The sequence below is a fragment of the Oncorhynchus tshawytscha genome, linkage group LG15 (genome assembly GCF_018296145.1).
Source record: "Oncorhynchus tshawytscha isolate Ot180627B linkage group LG15, Otsh_v2.0, whole genome shotgun sequence".
In the NCBI taxonomy this organism is placed as follows: domain Eukaryota; kingdom Metazoa; phylum Chordata; class Actinopteri; order Salmoniformes; family Salmonidae; genus Oncorhynchus; species Oncorhynchus tshawytscha.
In genome coordinates, this window is record NC_056443.1 from 31,777,804 (window position 1) to 31,794,863 (window position 17,060).

Genomic DNA, 17,060 nt, shown 5'->3' on the forward strand with positions numbered 1-17,060 from the left:
CCACGACTACCCCCTGCCCACAACCACGACTACCCCCTGCCCACCACCGTAACTACCCCCTGCCCACGACCACGACTACCCCCTGCCCATGACCACAACTACCCCCTGCTCACGACCATGACTACCCCCTGCCCACGACCAAGACTACCCCCATGCCCACGACCATGACTACCCCCATGCCCACAACCAAGAAAGCTCAACTGAAGAGACAGGTGGTGAGAGTGAAGATGACCCCAAAGGATCAAAATCTGAACCTCAGAGATCTTGCTGTTCAGGACGACATCTTACAAGAGGTCAGTTTCCCCTGTTCATGAAGAACCAACTCAGTAATGATGCAAACTCTACAGATCACCTCTCTGGTCTGGATCCTAGTCTGTTGTAGATGACCTCCTCTCTGGTCTGGGTCCTAGTCTGTTGGTGGATGACCTCCTTTCTGATCTGGGTCCTAGTCTGTTGTGAATGACCTCCTCTCTGATTTGGGTCTTAGTCTGGTGAGGATGATGTTTTATCCTGGCTGTGACCCCACTCTCCGAAGGTGTCTCAGGGAGAGTGGAATTAGCAAAAACACATTTCCAATTCACACACTTGTACATGTGTGAAATTGTCATGCCTGCTCCTGCTGTTCCCCTCTGGCGCTTGAGGGTCGCCAGTATCCCCAGCATTACTCACACCTGCCTTCCCCCGTCACGAGCAATCAGCGATTATTGGACTCACCTGGACTTAATCACCTCTGTCATCTCCCCTATATCTGTCTGTTCCCCTGCTCTGTTCCCTGCTTCAGCATTGATTGTCGTCTGTCTTTGTATACCAGTGTGCTCACGCTGTTCCTGTCTTGTTCCATGTTTACTCCTAATTAAATGTTGACTCCCGGTACCTGCTTCTCGATTCCAGCGTTGGACTTTACAGAATGCTGAAACCCCCAAATGAAGCATCTCTGAGTGCTGGCTTTCTGGTTAGTGGTGGCGTCGTGTCCGGGGGCTGCCACCGATGGAACCGGGGGTGCCTAAGCCAGTTCGTCTGGCTGTCACGCCGAAGCTGGCTCGAGTGGTTCCTTGCCCGGTTGGCTCGGAAGGCGCCAATCCCACGTCAGGCCTCAGTCGGATCGTCAGGTTTTTCACCCAGCCGGCTCTTCAGGCTGGTACGCCTTCTCCGGATCATTGACTTCCCACACCTCAGCGGTATCGACAGGCCTTCCTGCCTCAGCCAGATTGTCAAGCTCCTATGCCTCAGCCGGCTCACCAGACTCTCACGCCTCTGCCGGTTCGTCGGGATATCACATCCAGCCGGCATGTACCGTGCCCGTGCCTCGGCCAGCCCATCAGGCTCGCCCAGGCACTGTCACGCCTTCTCCCATTCTTACCCCCTGGCGCCGAGGGCGCCAGGCTCCCCAGCATTACGCACTCCTGCCATCGTCATTACGCACACCTGCCTTTCCTCGTCAGGCGCATCAGCAATTGTTGGACTCACCTGGACTTATGTCAACTCTGTCATTACCTCCCTATACAGAGGGGCAAAAAGTATTTAGTCAGCCACCAATTGTGCAAGTTCTCCCACTTAAAAAGATGAGAGAGGCCTGTAATTTCCATCATAGGTACACTTCAACTATGACAGATTTTTTATGAATTTATTTGCAAATTATGGTGGAAAATAAGTATTTGGTCAATAACAAAAGTTTATCTCAATACTTTGTTATATACCCTTTGTTGGCAATGACAGAGGTCAAATGTTTTCTGTAAGTCTTCACAAGGTTTTCACACACTATTGCTGGTATTTTGGCCCATTCCTCCATGCAGATCTCCTCTACTAGAGCAGTGATGTTTTGGGGCTGTTGCTGGGCAACACAGACTTTCAACGTTTTTTCCAAACCAAGCTGCTTACCTATTGCAGATTCAGTCTTCCCAGCCTGGTGCAGGTCTACAATTTTGTTTCTGGTGTCCTTTGATAGCTCTTTGGTCTTGGCCATAGTGGAGTTTGGAGTGTGACTGTTTGAGGTTGTGGACAGGTGTCTTTTATACTGATAACAAGTTCAAACAGGTGCCATTAATACAGGTAATGAGTGGAGGACAGAGGAGCCTCTTAAAGAAGAAGTTACAGGTCTGTGAGAGCCAGAAATCTTGATTGTTTGTAGGTGACCAAATACTTATTTTCCACCATAATTTGCAAATAAATTCATAAAAAATCCTACAATGTGATTTTCAGGATTTTTTTTCTCATTTTGTCTGTCATAGTTGTAGTGTACCTATGATGAAAATTACAGGCCTCTCTCATCTTTTTAAGTGAGAGAACTTGCACAATTGGTGGCTGACTAAATACTTTTTGCCCCACTGTATCTGTCTGTTCCCCTGCTCTGTTCCCTGCTTCAGCATTGATTTTCGTCTGTCTTTGTGTACCAGTGTGTTGACTCTGTTCCTGTCTTGTTCCATGTTTGTTCCTAATTAAATGTTGACTCCCGGTACCTGCTTCTCAACTCCAGCGTCGGTCCTTACAGAAATAGGACAAATATGAGCCTTATCCCTCATAGAGTCAAAGGGTTAAAGTGAAGAACATCTCAGTATAGCAGGAAGGAACAGTAGTTGTAGATCTTTACAATGACTATTACAGAGTGAAATATTGTGGGTCTCTGTGTGTCTCAGTGTGTCTCTCCAGATAAGGAACAAGCTGAAGGAGCAGGGGTTACCTGCAGACACCAAAGTGACATGGAAAAAGCAGCCTGATGGGAAGGTCTTCCACAAGGAGGAAGAGGGGTCTCCCAAGAAAGAAGAGGAGGAGAAGAAGATGAAGAGGATGATGACAAAGCAAGAACTCTAGTTATGTTAAATGTTCTCCTACCTTTTCGCTTTTTAAAATTTAGATTAATTATCTGTACTGGGATGTATTTTCTGAACCTAATTCAATGTGTTTTATTAATTAAATTGTTTAAGTATAAACATTAATAGTGTTTTATCATGAGATGTTGTTATTAATCATTTTCTTGACTTGGTTGTTTTATTACAGGGTTTGTTCTCAAGACAGACATTTCACACATCATGTCTATAAATGAGTTATTTGTAGTTATGTTGATATTCAGGGCTGAGAAAGAGTATTTGCCTCCTTTCTAATTTTCTCAACTTTTACAGATTTAAGATGCTGAATGTTATCAGATCTTCAAAGAAAACAGAATATTAGATGAAGGGAACCTGAGTGAACAAATAACACAACAATTACCTACTTATTTCATTTATTTCATAACAAAGTTATGTAACACCCAATGTTCATGTGTGAAAAAGTAAACTCAGGGACATTTGTGGGTTTTCAATCATGAACTGCTCATTTCAAGTCCTGCCACAACATCTCCATTGGGATCATTAGGTCTGGACATTGACGAGGTCATTCCAAAACTTCAAATGTGTTTCTTTTGAACCATTTTCATGTAGACTTGACTGTGTGTTTTGGATCAATGTCTTGCTGATAATTGATACTGAGCAGAACTCATGGTTCCTTCAACTAACGTTTTGGACTAGATGGGTCCCGTTGTCTCTGCTGAAAACCAAACACTGCATTCCACAGTAAAACCCTTCATATCAATCGTCAAGCATGGTGGTGGCAGTGTGATGGTTTGAGGATGCTTTGCTGAGTTACAGCAGTTCTGCATGGAAGAGTGGGCCAAAAGTCCTCCACAGCAATGTGAGAGACTGATCAACAACTACAGGAAGTGCTTGGTTGCAGTCATTAGAGCTAAAGGTGGAACAACCAGCTATTGAGTGTAAAGGGGCAATTACTTTTTCACACAGGGGAATTGGGTGTTGCATAACTTTGTTAATTAAATAGACAAAATAAGTATAGATATGGTTTGTTATTTTGCAAACTCAGGTTCACTTTATCTAATTTTAGGTTTTGGTTGAAGATCTAATAACATTCAGTATTAAAATTTAGCAAAAATAGAGAATATCAGAAAGGGGGCAAATACTTTTTCACAGCACTGTGAGTATCAATGTGTTTTTCTAATTGGAATGTAACTTACTTTAATTGTAAATGTATTTAGACCACAGTTTACATACTGCATAGCCAATGTAGTCTCAGCACGTTTTTTACTGGTTAATGAAGATGTCTCTTCTGATGATCAAGTAAATACCCGTTGCAGATTGACAGTATCGGTCTAGAGTTGTGATTCTTCAAGTTTCAACTAAATATTATTTTAATGTTTATTTGACACATTTTACCTTGATGATAAAGACATCTAGACATAATGTGTAATCAACTCCTCTCTTCAGGACTCTGATACACTGGTACCAGTTAGAACCATGTCCTGCTGACCAGAGCTTTAGTTACATTTTTCCTTGATGATAAAGACATGTAGACATAATGTGTAATCAACTCCTCTCTTCAGGACTCTGATACACTGGTACCAGTTAGAACCATGTCCTGCTGACCAGAGCTTTAGTTACATTTTGCATAACTTCCTCAAATTAGACAGAGGGGAACTTTCCACATCAACCAGAACCAGGATATTTCCTGGAACACACAATGATGTGACATCAGTAATGAACCTGGTCTCAGATCTGTTTGTGGCATCTTGCCAACTCTCATGTGTGTTGTGGTGCTGTGTGGCTCAGTTTGTAGAGCATCGTGCTTTTGTCACGGCAGACGAAAGAAGTAGACCAAGGTGCAGCTTGGTGAGTGTACATTTTCCTTTTATTTAAAATGTCGCCAACAAAACACTTCACTTCGGCTATACAGCCTCTAACAAAGTAAACTTCCCACACTGAAAGGAGGGAAAAAGGTCTACCTAAGTATGATTCCAAATCAGAGACAACGATAGACAGCTGTCCCTGATTGAGAATCATACCCGGCCAAAACAAAGAAATAGAGAAACATAGAAAACTAAACATAGAATGCCCACCTCACATCACACTCTGACCTAAACAAATAGAGAAATAAAACGGCTCTCTAAGGTCAGGGAGTGACAGTACCCCCCACCCCCCAAAGGTGCGGACTCCGGCCGCATAACCTGAACCTATAGGGGAGGGTCTGGGTGGGCATCTATCCGCGGTGGCGGCTCTGGTGCGGGACATAGACCCCGCTCCACCTCTGGCTCACCCCGCTTTGGTGACGTCTCTGGTGTGGGGACCCTAACCGCCGACCCCCGACTGGAGACCCTCTCGCGGGCCCCGGACTGGGCACCCTCGCTGCGGGCCCCGGACTGGGCACCCTCGTTGCTGGCACCAGACTGGGCACCCTCGTTGCGGGCCCTGGACTGGAGGCCGTCGCCGGAGGCTTCGTGCCGTGGATCATCACTGGAGGCTTCTTGCCATGGATCATCACTGGAGGCTTCGTGCCATGGATCATCACTGGAGGCTCCTTGCCATGGATCATCACTGGAGGCTTCGTGCCGTGGATCATCACTGGAGGCTTCGTGCCATGGATCATCACTGGAGGCTTCGTGCCATGGATCATCACTGGAGGCTTCTTGCCATGGATCATCACTGGAGTGGAGAGACACACAGGAGGCCTGGCTCTGGGAGCAGGCACAGGATACACTGGGCCGTGGAGGTGCAACAAACAACAAACGAAGAAACAACCGTGAAGCTTAACTTCGGCTATACTGCCTCTAACAAAGTAAACTACCCACACTGAAAGGAGGGAAAAAGGGCTACCTAAGTATGATTCCCAATCAGAGACAACAATAGACAGCTGTCCCTGATTGAGAACCATACCCCACCAAAACATAGAAATAAAGAAACATAGAAAACTAAACATAGAATGCCCACCCCACATCACACCCTGACCTAACCAAATAGGTTGTAGCTAGATGGAGAGGAAGTGTGAGCGAGAGTTGGAATGGACCATTCTGGATCAATGCCAGGATTGTTGGTTGGTTTCCCCGAGGCCGCCACTATGGAAAATGTATGCTTGACTACTTTTGGATGAACGATTATATTATATCTTCTATTATGGTCTGCAGTGAATTTGGGAAAGTATTAGGACCCCTTGACTTTTTCCACAACAGTTTTTTCCCCTCATCAATCTACACACAATACCCCATAATGACAAAGAATAAACAGGTTCTTAGATGTCTATGCAAATGTATTACAAATAAAAATGGAAATATTAGATTTACATAAGTATTCAGACACTTTATTCAGTACTTTGTTGAAGCACCCTTAGCAGTGATTACAGCCTCGAGTCTTCTTGGAATTGACGCTACAAGCTTGGCACACCTGTATTTGGGGAGATTCTCCCATTCTTCTCTGCAGATCCTCTAAAAGCCCTGTCAGGTTGGACGGAAGCGTCGCTGCACAAATATTTCAAGTCTCTCCATAGATGTTTGATCGGTTTGAAGTCCGGCATCTGGCTGGGCCACTCTAGGACATTCAGAGACTTGTAACGAAGCCACTCCTGTCTTGTCTTGGCTGTCTGCTTAGACCTGTTGGAAGGTGAACTTTCGCCCCAGTCTGACGTCTTGAGAGCTTTGGAGCAGGTTTTCATTAAGGATCTCTCTGTACTTTTCTCGGCTCATCTTTCCCTCGATCCTGACTAGTCTCTCACAGTCCCTGCCATTGAAAAACATCCACACAGCATGATGCTGCCACCACCATGCTTCACCCGTTATGGTGCCAGGTTTCCTCCAGACGTGACGGTTGGAATTCAAGCCAAAGAGCTCAATCTTGGTTTCATAAGACCAGAGAATCTTTTTTCTCATTGTCTGAGAGTCTTCATCTGCCTTTTGGCAAACTTCAAGCATGCTGTCATGGGCCTTTTACAGAGGAGTGGCTTCCGTCTGGCCACTCTACCGCATTGGCCTGACTGGTGGAGTCCTGCTGAGATGGTTGTCCTTCTGGAATTTTCTCCCATTTCCACAGAGGAACCCTAGAGCTCTGTCAGAGTAACCATCGGGTTCTTGGTCACCTCCCTAACCAAGGCCCTTCTCCCCCGATTGCTCAGTTTTGCCCGGCGTCAGCTCTAGGAAGTGTTTTGGTGGTTCTAAATTTCTTCCATGAGGCCACAGTGTTCTTGGGGACCTTTAACCTCTCTAGGGTATGTGGGACGGTAGCGTTCCATCTGTCAACAGCCAGTGAAACTGCAGGGCGCCAAATTCAAAACAACAGAAATCCCAATACTAAAATTCCTCAAACATACATGTATTTTACACCGTTTTAAAGATACACTTTTTGTAAATCCAGCCACAGTGTCCGATTTCAAAAAGGCTTTACGACGAAAACAAACCACGCGATTATGTTAGGTCAGAGCCAGGTCACAGAAAAACACAGCCATTTTTCCAGCCAAAGAGAGGAGTCACAAAAATCAGAAATATAGATAAAATTAATCACTAACTTTTGATGATCTTCATCAGATGACACTCATTGTACTTCATGGTACACAATACGTGTATGTTTTGTTCGGTAAAGTTCATATTTATATCCAAAAATCTGAGTTTACTTTGGTGCATTATGTTCAGTAGTTCCAAAACATGATTTTGCAGAGAGCCACATCAATTCACAAAAATAGTCATAATAAACATTGATAAACGATACAAGTGTTATTCACAGAATAAAATACATATTTCATCATTCAAATAGTTTTAGAAACTTCAGAGTGTATTCTATCCAAATCTACTAATTATATGCATATTCTGGTTTTCCTGGCAGAGTAGCAGGCAGTTTAATTTGGGCACGCTTTTCTTCCAAAATTCCCAATGCTGCACCCTACCCTAGAGAAGTTACATGCTGCATAAATATTTTAGTACCCTTTCCCAGATCTGTGCCTCGAGATAATCCTGTCTCAGGGCTCTACGGATTATTCCTTCAACCCCATGACCTGTTTTTGCTCTGACATGCATTGTCAACTGCTGTACCTTATATAGACAGGTGTGTGCCTTTCCAAATCATGTCCAATCAATTGAGTTTACTTACCACAGTTGACCTCCAATCAAGAACTGTAGTAGAAACATCAAGGATGATCAATTGAAACAGGATTAACCTGAGCTCAGTTTCGAGTCATATAGCAAAGGGTCTGAATATAAATAAATCATTTGTAAATAAGGGTTTCTTTAAATATTTTGTTTTTATACATTTGTAGAAATTTCTAAAAACCTGTTTTTGCTTTGTCATTAAGGGGTATTGTGAGTCGATTGATGAGGATTAGAATGAGGATGTAACATAACAAAGTGTGGATAAAGTGAAGATGTCTTAATTATTTTCCCGCTGAACATAAATTAATTAGGCCCTAATCTATGGATTTCACATTGACAGGGAATACAGACATGCCACTGTTAGTCACAGATAACAGATAACTGTTAGTCACAGATAACTGTTAGTCACAGACAACTGTTAGTCACAGACAATTGTTAGTCACAGACAACTGTTAGTCACAGATACATGTTAGTCACAGATACATGTTAGTCACAGATAACTGTTAGTCACAGATTGTCCTTAGGACCTAGTCACAGTATTTTTATGCACTCATTATGCCTGTCCATACCATAACCCTACCTGCACCATTGGGCACTCTGTTCACAACGTTGCAAACCACTAGTCCACACCACACACTACATAGTGTCTGCGGTTGTGAGGCCGGTTGGACGTACTGCTAAAATCTCTAAAACGATGTTGGAGGCAGCTTATGGTAGATAAATTAACATTAAATTCTCTGGTAACAGCTCCGGTGGACATTCCTGAAATGAGCATGTCAATTGCACGCTCCTTCAAAACTTGAGCAGAGGGCAGAGCACCCAATGACAGAGGAGAGGGAGGGCAGAGCACCCAATGACAGAGGAGAGGGATGGCAGAGCACCCAATGACAGAGGAGAGAGAGGGCAGAGCACCCAATGACAGAGGGGAGGGAGTTCACAGCACCCAATAACAGAGGAGAGGGAGTTCACAGCACCCAATAACAGAGGAGAGGGAGGTCACAGCACCCAATGAAAGAGGAGAGGGAGGTCAGAGAACCCAATGACAGAGGAGAGGGAGGTCAGAGAACCCAATGCTGGAGGTGTTTATCTAGACACTGAGTGTACAAGACATCAGGACCACCTGCTCTCTCCATGACAGTTAACAGTCATTTACCAGTCAGCAGATATCAATCCAATTGATCATGAGGGATGAGATGGAATGATCTATTTCAAGTAGAAATCCACTACCAGCCTACTTGACACAACTTGTGGGATGCATTGGTGTTGACTTGGACCATCGTCCTTCTGGAACTCTCTTGATACCTAATTCAGGCCTCACTGACCTGTACAATTCTTGAAATTACTCAACCCTTTTTAGGAGTTGGGTCCTTTTTGGAACAATGAGGCAATTTCTGGGCAATATGTCTATCTAGAGGACTGGGTTATCTCCTTTGGATCAACAGAATCATCACATGAACATGTTCTGTACAGCCTCTCTAACTGTTTCCTTCTCTGGCTCTGTCCAACCCCTTTTCCAGTGGGATAAATGTCACATCACAGTTTTGTTTGTTTAGAGATGAATAACAAATTCAAACAAATGAGGAGCAGTGTCATGTTTAAATAGGGACAAAGATGTGATGACAGACACACAGTAGGAGAGACAGAGAGAGACAGACAGAGAGAAAGGGGAGAGAGTTGGATAGCGAGATAGAGATAGAGTGACAGAGAGAGAGAAACAGAGAGAGACAGACAGAGAGAAAGGGGAGAGAGTTGGATAGCGAGATAGAGATAGAGAGACAGAGAGAGAGAGACAGAGAGAGACAGACAGAAAGAAAGGGGAGAGAGTTGGATAGCGAGATAGAGATAGAGAGACAGAGAGAGAGAGAGACAGAGAGAGACAGAGAGAGACAGAGCGAGAGTAAGAGAGTTTTCTTCAAACAACAGGTGAGGTTATTTGTGATTGTAGATATTTCATATTTCATTGTAGAGAAAAGTGTATAATATTTACTTTTTTTATTCCCAGGTTTGAAGGTTCCAGTGTAGAATAATTCACCATGTATTCTTACTCTCTGGAAATGTTATGTTGAGGTTTTTCACCCCTACCACTTCCAATACTTTAGAGACCTAACCTAACAATCACTGATTGTTCCTGTCTCTGAACAGGTGATAACCCTCTATGTGGGGAGCATTATCTCCATCTGTCCTGTCAGGTCATATCAGTAAAGAAGGAGAAAGACAGTTTGTGTTGGTTAAGTGTTGCAACCTTGAAGTGCATTCATTTTAATCATATATCCTTTGAATTTCACAGTGATGGAAACGTTGTTGTATCTCACCCTGCTCATCTCAGGTCAGTTTACTGTGTGTGTGTCCCAGCAAACATGCCCACATTGGGCCAAAGCTTTCTTGCTAATCAGCTACAGATTGTCCCCCAAGACATTGTCCCAGTGTGTCCCAGTTTGCCCTGTGTGGCCCAGTGTGGGCAGCCCATATCTCGTGAGGACAATCTTCACTGTTCCTGAAATAAGATAACTCTTTGGATCAGCTGTCTGTTTTGTGCCCATGTGGTCCCCAAAATGATCTTATGTATTGGTCCTGTGTGTTTTGACCACCTCATGATAATTTCTCAGTTATAGTTCTTTATTTATATATCATTAATTTAGTTCAAGTTAAATCAAATATTGCCAAAGTAATGAATAAATTGTAACATTTATGAGCCCTAAGTTGTGTAAAGTGTTTTCACATATGGTCCTGTTTAAAATATCTGATCTCAGTCCTCTTTAAAGTGAACTGGGGTGACAAAAAAATAGAGCAACAAACATTTATTTATTTTTATTCAACTAGGAAAGTCAAATTCTTATTTACAATGACTGCCAAGTAACAGTGGGTTAACTGCCTTGTTCAGGATCAGAACAACAGATTTTTACCTTGTCAGCTAAGGGATTCGATCTAGCAAGGTTCGATCTAGGCTACCTGTCGCCCCAACATAACTCTGTTCTCTTTGTATTCACTCTGCCCCTGGCTCTGAATGAGGACTCAACTCTTTTGCTAGTTCACTTCACCTATTTTGTGAACAGAGTCCTCTTTGCTTCACATTTCTATGTTTAGAAAGGAACCAAGATCTTTTTCCAACATTCATTCAATGCACCCTGGGTTTTTACAAAGTGCAGGACAAGCCATTCAATCAGAATGTGTTATCAGACAGCTAGATAAACAGACTTACATTTTGAAAGATAATAGATATAGACATAATAATTGTAATCAGAAGATACTATTAACATGTACTGTATATTTAATTTCTAATATAATAAATAGCAATAGAATAACTGGAGAATAAATAATGGTTTAATTGAAAATTGCACACCCAAGGTAGTGTACTGTCCCTTTAAGAGCTGGAAGAGATGTTGATCCCTATGTACCCTATTCAAACCCCACAATTACTAAACAGCTGACAAAGCTCTCTTAGCCAATAGATCACGCGTTGCAAACAAATAATCTAATCTAAACTAAAAACTCCACACATTTTGGAATTATGTGCATCCTTGACAACCTCTAATATTCAAAAACAGCAACAACATACACATCATCATCTTCTCTTAGTTCGTTCTGTTAGGTGACATAAACTGGGATATGCTTAACACCCCGGCAGTCCTACAATCTAGGTTAAGGCTCGGGGACAGTGTTCGGAAGTTTAGATGAATGACGTGCCCAAAGTAAACTGCCTGTTACTCAGGCCCAGAAGCTAGGATATGCATGTAAATGTAAATGGATAGAAAACACTTTTAAGTTTAATAATGTCTGTGAGTATAACAGAACTGATACGGCAGTTGAGGTCACAGGCCATTTCAATGATAGCCTATGGGAAAAAATTAAAATAGGACCCAGATTGCAGTTCCTATAGCTTCCACTAGATGTCAACAGTCCTTAGAAAGGGTTTCAGGCTTGTATTTTGAAAAATGAACAAGAAGTTGTAGTTTTTCCAATGTGTCCTTCGTTAGAAATGTAGTCTTGTTGCACACGTGAATGAGGTGCACACTCTTTGTTATTTATCTTCTCGATTGAACATACTTTTCTCAGTCTTAAATATGATATTTTATTTAGATATTAGAGTACCTGAGGATTAATTAGAAACATCGTTTGACTTGTTTGGACGAACTTTACCGGTAACTCATTGGATTTGTTTGTATGCAAGTTGAAAGATTGGATTACTGAATCAAGCGAACCAACTATAAACTGACTTTTTTGGGATGTAAAGAAGGACTTTATCGAACAAAGCGACCATTCATTGTATAGCTGGGACCCTTGGGATTGCAAAGGCTTTCGCAGTAAAGCCTTTTTGAAATCTGACATTGCTGTTGGAGAAGTTAAACTTTTAAACTATGTAAGACACTTGTATTTTCATGAATGTTTAATATTACAATTTTTGTATTTTGAATTTCGCGCTCTGCAATTTTACCGGATGTTGTCATAGTGGCACCCTAGCGGGACACCGATCCCAAAGAGGTTTTAACAAACCTCCAAATGAGCTTCAATGCCATACAGCACTCCTTCTGTGGCCTCCAACTGCTCTTAAATAGGGAACAAATTATAACGTAATGGGAACCAGGTGTGTACAATCAAAACAAAACAAACGGAAAAAGAAATATAGATCGGTGGAGGCTAGAAAGCCGGTGACGTCGACCGCCGAACAAGGAGAGGCACCAACTTCGGCGGAAGTCGTGACAGAAACAGTGTTACAGCAGTCTAGTGTGAGGGGTTATGTCAGTGGTCTAGTGTGAGGGGTTATGTCAGTAGTCTAGTGTGAGGGGTTATGTCAGTAGTCTAGTGTGAGGGGTTATGTCAGTAGTCTAGTGTGAGGGGTTATGTCAGTAGTCTAGTGTGAGGGGTTATGTCAGTAGTCTAGTGTGAGGGGTTATGTCAGTGGTCTAGTGTGAGGGGATATGTCAGGGGAAACGGTGTTACAGTGGTCAAGTGTGAGGTGTTATGTCAGTGGTCTAGTGTGAGGGGTTATGTCAGTAGTTTAGTGTGAGGGGTTATGTCAGTAGTCTAGTGTGAGGTGTTATGTCAGTGGTCTAGTGTGAGGGGTTATGTCAGTAGTCTAGTGTGAGGGGTTATGTCAGTAGTCTAGTGTGAGGTGTTATGTCAGTGGTCTAGTGTGAGGGGTTATGTCAGTAGTTTAGTGTGAGGGGTTATGTCAGTGGTCTAGTGTGAGGGGTTATGTCAGTAGTCTAGTGTGAGGGGATATGTCAGTAGTCTAGAGTGAGGGGTTATGTCAGTAGAAACAGTGTTACAGTAGTCTAGTGTGAGGGGTTATGTCAGTAGTCTAGTGTGAGGGGATATGTCAGTAGTCTAGTGTGAGGGGTTATGTCAGTAGTCTAGTGTGAGGGGTTATGTCAGTGGTCTAGTGTGAGGGGTTATGTCAGTAGTCTAGTGTGAGGGGTTATGTCAGTAGTCTAGTGTGAGGGGTTATGTCAGTAGTCTAGTGTGAGGGGTTATGTCAGTAGTCTAGTGTGAGGGGTTATGTCAGTAGTCTAGTGTGAGGGGTTATGTCAGTAGTCTAGTGTGAGGGGTTATGGCAGTAGAAACAGTGTTACAGTAGTCTAGTGTGAGAGGTTATGTCAGTAGTCTAGTGTGAGGGGATATGTCAGTAGTCTAGTGTGAGGGGTTATGTCAGTAGTCTAGTGTGAGGGGTTATGTTAGTAGTCTAGTGTGAGGGGTTATGTCAGTAGTCTAGTGTGAGGGGTTATGTCAGTAGTCTAGTGTGAGGGGTTATGTCAGTAGTCTAGTGTGAGGGGTTATGTCAGTAGTCTTGTGTGAGGGGTTATGTCAGTAGTCTTGTGTGAGGGGTTATGTCAGTAGTCTAGTGTGAGGGGTTATGTCAGTAGTCTAGTGTGAGGGGTTATGTTAGTAGTCTAGTGTGAGGGGTTATGTCAGTAGTCTAGTGTGAGGGGTTATGTCAGGGGAAACGGTGTTGTAGTATTCTAGCGTGTGGTGCGGGAATAATGACAAGCAAACCTGAGGAGCTTTGTGATCACATTGTCCTAAAAAAGGGAACTGGACATCGGAATTCAAGCGAACTGAACACACTGAACTTGAGGGTTTGAGTTGCTTTGGAGTGGTCAATCTGCACAAAAAAATAAGCGAACCACACCGAGATCACAGAAAATGGCTGAAAATGACTAAGTGTGAAAACGACCTTATTTATCTTGTGTTACATTACACCAGAAAGACAACATCACTGCTGCTGTCATTCACTGTGATGTTGCTGTGGGATTGCCGTTGGATAGCCTGTGCTGGGATTGTTGGCTAACCCGTAACCACCTTGGATACTGAATACCCTCACAGGGCGAATGCTGTGATGTTTGCAAGGTGTGTGTGTGTGTGTATATATTTATGTATGTGTGTGTGTGTGTGTGTTTGCACACCAGTGTGTACTGTATGTTAACAGATCCACAGATAGTGTGGTTGGGGTTGAGAAGTTGCTGGAAAAATGTCCCTCATTAATTATTATTCTGTTAACAGGATTCTACACACCTTCCTCATGTCTTCATCACTATCACCTCATTTCCATCAATATGATCTGGACTGATGCCCAGAGTTACTGCAGAGCACATTACACTGATCTGGCTACAGTAGATGACATGGAGGACCAGAACAGGCTGATTACCAGTGTCAGTTTTGATGGTTGGTTCTGGATCGGACTGAAGAAGGGAGACTCCATGAAGTGGCACTGGTCTCTGGCAGACAGACGTTTCTACAGAGAGGGGGAGACTGAGTTCAGAAACTGGGACACTGGAACACCCCAAAATGGTAACTGTGCTTTAATGAGTACATCTGGGTTGTGGAACAACACCTCCTGTGATGACCAGCATCACTTCATCTGTTATGATGGTGAGTGTACACATACTAATGATGAAGCCTGTTCTAAGTGCTGGAGCTGCCATTGAGTTGAAACATAGACTCATGAGAGCTTTAAGTTGTTAATCAGTTATTGATCTGTTATCAAATCAATGACAACATGTACTATAGATGATCAGTAGATGATGTTTCATTGGATATTTGTATTGATTATTACATTTGACTTTTGCAGGAAAACAAGACACCAACCTAACATACGTCTTAATTCAGGAGAACAAGGCCTGGATAGATGCTCAGAGTTACTGCAGACAGTATCACACAGACCTGGTCAGTGTGAGGAACCAGACTGAGAACACAGAGATGGAGCAGAAGATATCACTGACGGGACTTCCTGTGTGGATCGGTCTGTTTCAAGACTGCTGGAGATGGTCAGACCAGAGTGATTCCTCATTTAGAAACGGGACATTAGGACATCCTGATGCTTCAGGACAGAACTGTGTTGCATTGTTTTTTGAATCAGTTAATTCTGCTGAATGGGTAAAACATCCCTGTGACCACAGACATAATTTCATCTGCAATATTGGTAAATTACAATATTCTCCACTTGATCTACCTGATATAATGATGACATGAGAACTCTAATGTTTCCCCCAAGATTCACCACTTTCATTGTTGGATTTTATTCTCTTGTAGACACAGATGTGAAGACCACGACTGCCCCTCTGCCCACACCCACAACCACCCTTTCCACCCCGACCACAACCACAACCACGCCTTCCACCCCGACAACAACCACAACCACGCCTTCCACCCCGACCACAACCACGATTGCCCCACAGATCTTACACAAGACTACCACCCCAACCCCTGAGAAACCTCAACTGAAGAGACAGGTGGTGAGAATGAAGATGACCCCAAAGGATCCAAATATGAACCTCAGTGATCCTGCTGTTCAGGACTCCATCTTACAAGAGGTGAGTGTCACGATGTTCATGAAGAACCAACTCAGCAATGATACAAACTGTACAGACCTCCTCTCTGGTCTGGGTCCTAGTCTGGTGTGGATGACCTCCTCTCTGGTCTGTATCCTAGTCTGTTGTGGATGACCTCCTCTCTGGTCTGGCTCCTAGACTGTTGTGGATGATATTCTCTCCTGGCAGTGACCAAACTCTCTGAGGGTGTTTCAGGGAGTGTGGGTATGCCAAAACACATTTCCAATTTACACATGCGTATTAAAACAAACTTGAACGTTTGTGGAATAAGTCAAATTTTAGCATCATCCCCTCATAGAGTCAAAGGGTTGAAGTGAAGAACGTCTCAGTATAGCAGGAAGGAATGGTAGTTGTAGATCTTCAGAATGACTATTACAGAGTGAAATATTGTGGATCTCTGTATGGGTGTGTTTCTCCAGATAAGGAACAAGCTGAAGGAGCAGGGGTTACCTGCAGACACCAAAGTGACATGGAAAAAGCAGCCTGATGGGAAGGTCTTCCACAAGGAGGAAGAGGGGTTTCTCAAGAAAGAAGAGGAGGAGAAGAAGATGAAGAAGAGTATGATGACAAAGAGAGAACTCTAATTATGTCAAATGTTCTCTCCTTTTTTATTTAGATTAATTATCTGTACTAGGATGTATTTTCTGAACCTAATTAAATGTGTTTTATTAAATAAATTGTTTATTATAAACATTAATAGTGTTTTATCTTGAGATGTTGTTATTGATAATTTTCTTGACTTTTATTACAGGGTGTGTTCTCAAGACAGACATTTCACACATCATGTCTATAAATGAGTTATTTGTAGTTATGTTGATATTCAGGGATGAGAAAAAGTATTTTCCTCCTTTCTAATGTTCTCAACTTTTACAGATTTAAGATGAAGAATGTTATCAGATCTTCAAAGAAAACAGAATATTAGATAAAGGGAACCTGAGTGAACAAATAACACAACAATTACATACTTATTTCATTTATTTCATAAACAAAGTTATGTAACATCCAATGTTCATGTGTGAAAGATTAATTGCCCCATTACACTCAATAACTGGTTGTCACACCTTTAGCTGCAATGACTCCAACCAAGCGCTTCCTGAAGTTGTTGATCAGTATTTCACGTCGCTGTGGAGCATGTTTGGCCCAGTCTTCCACCTAGAACTGCTTAAACTCAGCGAGTTTTCAAGGATGAACTTTGAAGTCCTGCCACAACATCTCCATTGGGATCATTAGGTCTGGACATTGACGAGGTCATTCCAAAACTTCAAATGTGTTTCTTTTGAACCATTTTCATGTAGACTTGACTGTGTGTTTTGGATCAATGTCTTGCTGCATGACTCTCTTCAGCT

The 17,060-nt window shown here is 42.8% G+C and overlaps 1 protein-coding gene across 1 annotated transcript; it reads left to right on the forward strand.

Annotated features, from left to right (window-relative positions):
• Positions 1-9,720: 9,720 nt before the first annotated feature.
• Positions 9,721-16,440, forward strand: LOC112247248 (macrophage mannose receptor 1-like). The gene is made up of 6 exons (XM_042298470.1): positions 9,721-9,811; positions 10,176-10,214; positions 14,387-14,755; positions 14,955-15,305; positions 15,416-15,696; positions 16,134-16,440. The coding sequence occupies exons 2-6, from the start codon at positions 10,178-10,180 to the stop codon at positions 16,296-16,298; spliced, it is 1,203 nt and encodes a 400-aa protein (XP_042154404.1). The 5' UTR covers positions 9,721-9,811; positions 10,176-10,177; the 3' UTR covers positions 16,299-16,440.
• The last annotated feature ends 620 nt before the right edge of the window (positions 16,441-17,060 follow it).